This window comes from Garra rufa, chromosome 13 (assembly GCF_049309525.1).
Source record: "Garra rufa chromosome 13, GarRuf1.0, whole genome shotgun sequence".
Classification (NCBI taxonomy): domain Eukaryota; kingdom Metazoa; phylum Chordata; class Actinopteri; order Cypriniformes; family Cyprinidae; genus Garra; species Garra rufa.
Window position 1 is genome coordinate 25,953,324 of NC_133373.1, and position 9,628 is coordinate 25,962,951.

General features: G+C 35.7%; 2 protein-coding genes across 3 annotated transcripts in view; one reads left to right on the plus strand and one right to left on the minus strand.

The window, feature by feature from the left end:
* The window catches only part of rab15 (RAB15, member RAS oncogene family), a 19,316-nt gene extending 17,730 nt beyond the window's left edge, over window positions 1-1,586 (minus strand). Inside the window, exon 1 of the mRNA XM_073816518.1 lies at window positions 1,210-1,586. Within this exon, the coding sequence (XP_073672619.1) occupies window positions 1,210-1,333 (124 nt within the window). The 5' untranslated portion in view covers window positions 1,334-1,586. The remainder of the gene's footprint in view (window positions 1-1,209) is intronic.
* A 2,020-nt stretch (window positions 1,587-3,606) lies between these two features.
* LOC141283565 (uncharacterized) lies at window positions 3,607-8,793 on the plus strand. Of its 2 annotated transcripts, none has more exons than XM_073816864.1 (4): window positions 3,607-3,725; window positions 3,829-3,922; window positions 5,167-5,254; window positions 6,017-6,606. In XM_073816864.1, the coding sequence occupies exons 1-4, from the start codon at window positions 3,680-3,682 to the stop codon at window positions 6,521-6,523; spliced, it is 735 nt and encodes a 244-aa protein (XP_073672965.1). In that variant the 5' UTR covers window positions 3,607-3,679; the 3' UTR covers window positions 6,524-6,606. The 2 variants fall into 2 exon arrangements, with proteins under 2 accessions (XP_073672965.1, XP_073672966.1); XM_073816865.1 differs by lacking the exon at window positions 6,017-6,606 and adding an exon at window positions 7,730-8,793 and having other exon boundaries at window positions 3,614-3,725.
* The last annotated feature ends 835 nt before the right edge of the window (window positions 8,794-9,628 follow it).

Genomic DNA, 9,628 nt, shown 5'->3' on the forward strand with positions numbered 1-9,628 from the left:
TCATTCATGTTCATTGTATGGAAAAGAGCAGCTAAGCAGGGTTGCCAGGATTTCACAACAAATCCACCTTTTTAAGAAAAATCACATTCCAGGGGTCACATTATTGGGGTCGCTTCAACCCACGGACATGAAAAACAACCAGCAGCAACCTGTTAAAGTAGCCCAAGTCTGCAGGAAAAATCACAGACTTGGCAACACTGCAGCTAAGACATTCTACTAGATAGCTACTTTCATGGTTTCCATTGAAGCAAAAGGGTTTGGAATAGCAAGAAAACAGTGACGACTCATTTTTAATTTTGGATGAACTATTATTTTAAAACATCTTTATGCATATATAAGCATCTAGTTTACCTTTACACGTGATAAGCATTACAAAATATGTAAAACAAATAAGTGAAGTTGGCTTTTAAGAATGGGTTTGTGGTTAAAAACAATTGTCATCATGCATATTACCATATGAAAACTATAAAATTATGTTTTTCTGGAAACTTAAAAACGTAAAATAATCTCTGTTCAATCTCTTCAAATGAGTAAATTGGCTGTTGTCAGGACGTAATGTCAGCCGATTTGGAAAATGTCCCACTAGACCAAGCGCACACTATATAAACACTGAAATGAGAGGTTTATGAAAAGCCTTCTTAAAACAAAATTTTGTTTTTCATAACACTCAATTAAACAAAACAAAATGATACCTTGTGCTTGAAAGCTTAGTTATACAAAATAGTCATTTTACAGAAAACAGTATTAGGGATTTCAATAAAAATCTCCATATTTCTCACAGCTGAGACCAAAATTTTAAACTGAGTTAAAGCTGATTTCCATTTCATATCAATATTGTAGTACTTACATAACAGCATGTGTGAGTTGGAATGGCTGACAGGACACTTTTATGCATCAATCTTTTAGTGGAAATGCATGCAATAACACACCTGCACTTTCTGTCTTCGATGCCATTCATGCAACCTATAATTTTATATTCATTTAGATTGACAGTTGTGTAAAAATTCAACATTTTAAGACTTCACACACTGAAACAGAAATAACTAGAAGAGGTTGTGTGAATGCATCTCACTATGTGGTATAATTCTCAAGCCATTCTTTTCACGGCTCATAGACTATAATGGCCCAGCGCTGCTATGGGTTTTCTTATCGGTATGTGCTGTTTGTTCTGCAACTCTTTGAACGGATGCATGAAAGTAACACTCTTACCGATGGTGGAAATGTGGGAGGGATGAAATTCATTGTCCGTGAATCTGCATAATAAACAGGTTTTGCCGACACCGGAGTCTCCGAGAAGCAGGAGTCTAAACAGCACATCGTACTGTTTGGCCATGGTGTCTTATGGTCACAATTAAAGGAACTCAGCGTCGGGTTTCCATGTCCACCCTCTTCACAGTATCATCTTCTGGCTTTTTCCATCGACCGGTCCGTGCTTGCGTGCCGATTCCCTGAAAGACTGTGTAGATAAAGCAGGAGTCGATGTGTGCAGGAATCAGTCAGGAACGCTGATGTGGTGGGTGCGGTGGGCTACAGAACGCTCTCTGTGCGTTTCGCCGACATCCTTTACACCTCAGGAAATGGGTGGAGATTATGGACACACAGCATCATGATTTTGATACTGGTATTTACCTAGATTAATTTTATATATACCAGGACTGCGTGGGTAAAACACATTTATAGTTGTTTACAGTCTGATATTAATTTTGTGAAAATATAAAATTGGGGTTTAAGAAAAATTAAATCTGCAACACCAGCCTTTCAGACCGTCATAAATTCATAGTTGATACGTTTTTTGCCTGTTTACAACCATAAAATAAAAAATAATGACCACGTGAAAGACTTAAATCTACATGGGAATGATGGTTGTTATAATTAGCGATGCCCGATTCGTGACCGAATCTTTTGATTCGAATCTTTTCGATGAATAAGCTGAATCGGTTCACAAAACTGGACTATTTGTTCACGAATCAAATTGAATGATTCTTGAATCACTTGAACGGAGAACTGTCATTTGAGACACATCCGACATAGAGCTGGCTGTAATATTTAGAATTTTATAAAAACGTGCTCTAAAACGTGTTTTCACACAATAGGTGTAAATGGATTTTAGTATTGTTTAATTTAAACACAAATTATTTTTAGGTTCTAAGTGACTGTTTTTATGAGCTGAATGATAGACACAAAACTAGGACACAATGCATTAAAATATAAGCCGTATTAATTAAAAACAAAAATCTAAAAAATGAATAATCAGTGATATGTGTCATTAAATGTTTTAGGACATATAATATGCAACACAAAGATTTTTTTATTTTTTTTATTAAGGAAACAGAAATGATATTGTACGAACATTAAAGAGCATCTACAAATTTTTATGTTTTTTTTTTTAAGAATTCTCTTCTGCTCACCAAGCCTGCATTTATTTGATTTAAAATACAGAAAAAAAATGTAATATTGTGAAATATTTCTACTATTGAAAAAACTGCTTTCTATTTGAATATGTTTTAAAATGTAATTTATTCCTGTGATCAAAGCTCAATTTTCAGCATCATTACTACAGTCTTCAGTGTCACATGATCCTTCAGAAATCATTCTGATATGCTGATTTGCTGTTAAGTAAACATTTATTATTATTATTATTATTATTATTATTATTATTATTATTATTATTATTATTATTATTATTATCAATATTTAAAATGCTGATACAAAGATCAGCATTTATCTGAAATAAAAAGCTTTTGTAACATTATAAACTATACCATCCGTAAGCTTGGAGTCAATATAATATTTTGGGAAAGAAATCATTGGAAGAAAATTATTTTATTTAGCAAGGGTGCTTTAAATTGATCAAAAGCGATGATATCGACATTTATAATGTTACAAAAGATTTCTATATCAGATAAATGTTGTTCTTCTGACCTTCCTATTCAAACGAAACCTGAAAAAATTATACTCAGCTTTTTTCAACGTAAAAAATAATAATAAATGTTTTTTGAGCAGTAAATCACAATATTATAATGATTTCCGAAGGATCGTGTGACTGGAGTAATGATGCTAAAAATTCAGCTTTGAAATCAAAGTAATACAATTATATTTTAAAATATATTCAAATAGAAAACGCTTATTTTAATTAGTAAAACTATTTCAAAATTTTACTGTTTTTGCTGTACTTTGAATAAAATAAATGCAGGCTTGGTGAGCAGAAGAGACAATTTGACTGGAAGTGTATACATAAGCAAAATGAATAAATTAATACAATGAAAAAATAAATAAACAGAATTATAAATAGCCATTATTAAATAAATGTAAATAAATATGCACATTTAAAAATGATATATTATTGTCATGCACGGTTTTGTTTAATGCCACGCAAGGATTTTAGGTACGACGTGATGCGTACTGCGTCATGACGTAAAAGAATCACTGAATCTTTTTTCAGCCGTTACTTTGAAACGAATGCTGCGTCCCAATTCGCATACTATCCGTACTAAATAGTATTCGAAAAAAGAATTAGTATGTCCCAAATCGTAGTATGGTTAAAAAAGTATTCCAAAGATTCCCGGATGGTCTACTACTTCCGGTTGGAATTCGAAGTGCGGATCGATGCACACTCTAGAGGCTAATATTGCCCACAACACATTGCGCGCGGGAGGGAGGAGCTTGAGAACGTGTAAACATGGCGGCTGGAGGTGGTGATGGAGAAGTGCCCTCAGTATTTAAATGTAAGAATTTAAACGTTTTACTATAATAAAGTTTTTTTTTTTTTTAATCCTTTGTGAGATTAATGAATTGATGTGTGAAAAGAGTACCGTGTTAATCTTGTAGGGACAGATGAAGACACTGAGCGCCTAATTACTTGGCGCATTGCCAATGAATCCCTTTTTACGGGGAAAAGAAACGCTGCCATTAAAGGATTTGAGTAAGTAACGGTTATTTGTATGCTTTTGTAGATGCTGTATTAACTGTCCTATTGTAGTGTGCTTGTTACATTGGTATAATAAGCCCCAATATTTGGGTGTTTTAATTTATTGTTATATTGTGTATTCGGGGATTTACCACAGAGACACGACTAAATTGTAGGGTACAGCTTGTGGTTTTTGACATTTTCCGGACTCCTGCACGAACAGTGTAAACTCTGGTAACACTTTAAAATAAGGTTCATTATTTAATATTAGTAAACTTCTAAAGTAGTTAACATGAACTAAGATTAAACAGTTCTGCAGCATTAATCGTAGTTATTGAGTAATTTCAGCATTTACTAATGCATTGCAAATGTATGTTAGCATTAGCTAATACACCGTGAACTAACAATGAACAACTGTGTTTTTATTAACATTAACAAAGATTGATAAATAGTAAATGTATTGATCATTGTTCATGTTAGTTAAAATGTTAACAAATGACACCTTATTGTAAAAAAAATTTTTTATCTTGATGCCTAAATCTATTCATGTTGTCTTTAGTCTGTAATAAGATATAAGAAACAGTCTATAGAAGGAACAGATGTAAGAAAAGTCTAGATCAGGGATTGGCATCTTCAGACCTGGATGGCCACAGTCCTGCAGAATTGAGCCTCAACCCTTATCAAACACACCTAAACAAACTAACCACGTTCTTCAAGATCACTAGAAAAATAGAGTCAGGTGCTGTTTGATTAGGGTTGGAGCTCAACTCTGCAGAGCAGTGGCCCTCCAGGAAAGGAGTTACTCAGCCCTGGTCTACATGAAGAGTTTATGCTGACTGTCAGTTATTTTTAGCCCTTTTTGATGGGATGTGGGAAAATGTCAAATTTAAAAGGTAATTCCCATAATTGTGCAGTTTAAGTTGGTTAAATCAAAATGAATAAAATTTAACCAAGCTCATTTAACGTAGTGTGTATTTTATTAACATTATACCTTAAAAACATGTGCATACACACCTACTTAAGAGCATTGAACTTTATATTGTTTGCAGTTATCTTTAAGAAAATGTTTTAAATTGAGGTTTGCCTTGGCTACATAGGGCAATGTCTTTCAGTTTGTTGTTACTAATATTTGTATTGCTTATTAGCTTCAACTTAAAATATGTTTTGTGTTTAGGCTCAATGGATTTGTTTGCTCTATTCAGGATTCTCTGATATTTCTGTAAATATGTACTTATTGTTTTCTCTTTTGGGTACGCAAGAGCCTTCATCCATGAAAAAAACCTAAAAGGAAAGGTTTCAGCAACATGGGTGAAGAAAAAATGGGAAAACCTAAAGCAAAAATACAAAGTAAGTACATGTAATGTTGCGTGTTGTCCTTTATTATTATTTTTTCAATAAATATGGATAACCAGTTAAATTATTAAAACGTTCACTTCCAGAACAAAAATTTACAGAATTTATTCACCACCTTGTCATCCTCGATGCTCATATGTTTCTTTCTTCAGTTGTGTTTTTGAGGAAGACATTTCAGGATTTCTCTCCATATAGAGGACTTCTATGGTGCCTGCTTGAACTTATAAATTGTAGTTTAAATGCACCTTCAAAGGACTCTAAATGATCTCAGCCGAGGAAGAAGGGTCTTATCCAGCTAAAGGACCGTTATTTTCTAAAAAAATAAATAAACTCAAACTCTCGTCTTGCTCTGCATGTCCGGTTCAAGACTGTTGAAAAACTCCCATCTCGTTTTCACACAGAGCTAGAAAAGATGAGCACTTGAGGTTAAAAAGTATATAAATTGCCATTTTTTTAAAAAGAAAATAACTGATTGTTTCAAAAGATAAAACCATTCTTTCTTGACTGGGATCATGTAGAGCCCTTCGAAGCTGCATTTAAACTGCATTTTGGAAGTTCAAACTCACAGGCACTGTTTAAGTCTACTACAGTATATGGAGAGAAATCCTTTAATGTTTTCCTCAAAAACATTTTTTTTTTTTTTACGACAATAGAAAGACAAACATCTTGAATGACAAGGAGGTAAGTAAATTATCTTACAATTTTTGTTTTGGAAGGGAATTTTTCCTTTAACTAGTGTTTTTACACATTGTATAGGATCTGAAGTGTCCACAGTCAGGGCTCAGCACTGAGGGAGGCGAACTAACAGCAGCATCATGGAAGTGGTATGGGGTGATGGATGCTGCATTAGGTTCTAAGCCATCCATCACCCCACCTGTGCTTATACAATCTGGCAGCCAAGATGATGCTGTTGGTTCATCTCCCTCTGTTGCTGACCCTTCTGATGATGCTGGCAGGAAAAGAAAGCGAGGGTCCGGAGAGAGTGAACTTTTGGTATATTTGAGAGAGCTGGAGGAACGGGAGGCAAAGAGAGAGGAACAGGCACAACAGAGAGAGGAAAGAAGAGAGAGAGAGTTTGAAGAGAGAGAGAGAAGAAAAGAGGAGGAAAGAAAAGAGAGAGAAGAAGAAGCCAGAAGGAGAGAAGAAGAGTTTAGGGCAAGAATGGAGCGTAGAGATGAAGAAATGAGAAGAGAGGCTGCAGCAAGGGAAGAGAGGTTCCTTGCCTTAATGGCTGTCTTGACCAAATCATTAATAAATAAATAATTGCAATGAATAATAATAAATAAATAAAATACATACGTCTACATACAATAATAAAAAACTAAATCAAAGCTTGTATTATGTTCCCAGAATCTTCTGTAAATAGTATATTTTTTTAAAAACCTTTGTACATCTTCAGAACACAAATTAAGATATTTTGATGAAATCGGAGAGCTCTCAGACCCTCCACAGACAGCAAGGGTCCTACCATGTTCAAGGTACCTGTGTCACCCTAGCCTAGTACCTCTTGGAGAGTACCATGACACATGAGAAGAATTGTCGAATAACATTACTTGATTTTTTTAAGTATTCTTGGAGCTTAAGCATAAAATTATGGTTGAACCAGTAATGTCACATGGAATATTTTTGTTCTTGTTACCTTTCTGGGCTTCTAACATGGAAGAACCCTGTCAGAGAGCTCTCAGATTTCATCAAAATATCTTATTTTGTGTTCTGAAGATGAATGAATGTCTTACAAGTTTGGAACAACATGATGGTGACTAATTAATGATTTGATTTTGGGGTGAACTATTCCTTTAAGAATATATTAGTAAGTATACATTTAAAAAATAAATTGACATGTATTCAGCTATAAACTGTAAAGTCCACTGTAGGATGATTGCAGGATCTGGAAGGGTTAATATAAAAATATTATTCATATTGATTTACTCTGTATTTGCTAACAGTTGATTAGTCTGTTTTTGTTTTGTTTTTTACAAAAAGTAATACAGCATTTTTTAAAATTAAGGTAATTTCAATGGATCCACCACACAGGCTAAGTGTTTTTATATATAAATGTAAACATCTGAATTCAAGGAGTTAAGTTAGGTTCTAGGAGAAGCAGCCGCAAGCACTGGAGAAGGCAATTGTTTTTTACTGTAATTTTCTAAATACATTTATCCCATTACCATAAAAGTTTGTTACTCCTCAGCTACAATTTAGCCAATTTTAGAGCTATAAACATGTAAACCAGTGTTACTGCGATACAAAGCCCATATCAAATTGTATGTTGATTGAAATATGTTTAATACTGCCAGTACAAAAATCTTTATTTACATTACCATTAATTAATTAATTTGTTTATTTAACTGGGGATGTTAAGTATTAGTACATTCGTGAAGGATTTGTAAGAAATGTGTAACAGAAAATAACTTTTTAACAAGGGAGAATTTAAATACATGTTTCTAAGCATAGTCATGTTCCATTAAGGCAGGAACGTGGATGTCGGGTGCGGACACTGCTGCTGCTAGACGGTTCCTGACGACATCACCGCACACCACTTCCCTGGCTTCGATGTTGTGCTCATTGACATCACCCTCATCGTCGTCATCCACATCTGCATCTATTATGTCACCAGCAGCCAGACACATGTTGTGCAGAATCACACAGCATGTGATGACGATTGGGGTGAATTCTGGGCTCACCTCAAGGGCTTTAAAAAAGATGGACCTCCAGCGGGTCTTAAGCATCCCAAAGGCCCTCTCAATCACACATCTGGCCCTGGAATGATGCCTGTTGTAGCGGGCCTCAACTGGAGAGGCAACAGGTTCACGGTAGGGTGTCATGATGGTGATGGGTGATGTGAGGCAGGGGTACCCTCCATCTCCCAAGATGCAACGGCCCTCTGGTGGATATAACTGCCTGCTGTAAATGGCACTGTTCTTGAGGGCCCTTGCATCGTGGACAGATCCTGGAAAGCCGACACAGATATCCAAGAACTTTCCCCTGTGATCGCACACAGCCTGGAGCAGCACTGAATGGAATAATTTCCTGTTAAAATAACAGGATGCATTGACGGCTGGCGGCTTTACACGGATGTGGCAGCCGTCAATAGCGCCGACTGCCATGTGAAAAGCAGGAGAGCCTGACAGCCTGGCAAATCCTGCACCGATCTCCTCCACCTCTTCACCCTGAGGGAGTTGCACAATATTTTTTAGCAGGCCAAGGACAGCCCTGCTGACTTTGTGCACAACCCTGTGAACTGTTGATTTGGGGATGGCAAAGGCTGAGGCAACAACACGGTATGATGCAGCATGGGCCAGCCAGTACAGGAACATCACAACCTCGATGTCCTTTGACCATCCATGGTCAACCTCATAAGGCAATGCGGCTATGAGGTTGACTATGGCTTGTCTGTTGAGGCGAAGATAGGGGCGGAGGTTAGATTCCCTGTCCAAAAACAGCTTCAGGATGGGAACTGTCACATTCAACTGACAGTAAGGTGTGGTGATGTCGGTCTACAAAGTAATAAATAAAAAGACTCCAGTACAGTGTCAAGTGTCATATTTATATCAACTGTGTTTCTTTTTGTAGATTTATGCCTAAACCTGTTCATGTGTGTGTGTGAGATTTTGGACAACAATACCAGTCATAAGGGTCTTTTTTTTTTTTTTTGAAAATGAGGTTGTATGGGTTGTTAGGATAGGACAATATTTGGTCAAGATACAACTATTTGAAAATTTGGGATTTGAGGGTTCAAAAAAACTAAATGTGAGAAAATCACCTTTAACAGTTTTGATATATTCATGGTAGGAAATTTACAAAAACCTTAATGGAACATGACCTTTACTTAATATTCTAAAGATTTTAGCATAAAAGTAAAACAAATTGAGAATTCTGAGAAAGGTTTTGGCTATTGCTACAAATATACCACTGCTTATGACTGGTTTTGTGGTCCAGTGTCTTTTATATATACACACACACACACACACACACACACACACACACACACACATGTATTTATGTATTGTAAACATTACTTATTAATACTTTATTTTTACTTAACGTATTTTAGGTTATTTTATACGTTTAGCTTTCATTGTTACACACATTGCACATGAACGTCAACACCAGCCTCCTCACGAAAGACCTGCGTTTGGTAGATCTACGGCGACGTGCTGCTTCTCTCTTCAAGCTGGTAGGACGCATATTAGAGCGGTATATACGAAATGAGGAAAAAAAAATAGATAAAATGCGAAAATTAAGTGATATTGAGTAAATAGGAATCAATGAACTTGCTTTGGATGCTTTGTTTACGTTGGTTGTGCGTAACTAGGCAACAAAGTTCTCTTACGTTATATGACGTCTTGGTAGTATGTCCCAGAACGT

Coding starts and splice junctions, on each gene's coding strand:
- LOC141283565 (XM_073816864.1), top strand. CDS start 3,680: ATGGCGGCTGGAGGTGGTGATGGAGAAGTGCCCTCAGTATTTAAAT. Junction 3,726..3,828: donor AGTGCCCTCAGTATTTAAAT/GTAAGAATTTAA, acceptor TTAATCTTGTAG/GGACAGATGAAGACACTGAG. Junction 5,255..6,016: donor ACCTAAAGCAAAAATACAAA/GTAAGTACATGT, acceptor CACATTGTATAG/GATCTGAAGTGTCCACAGTC.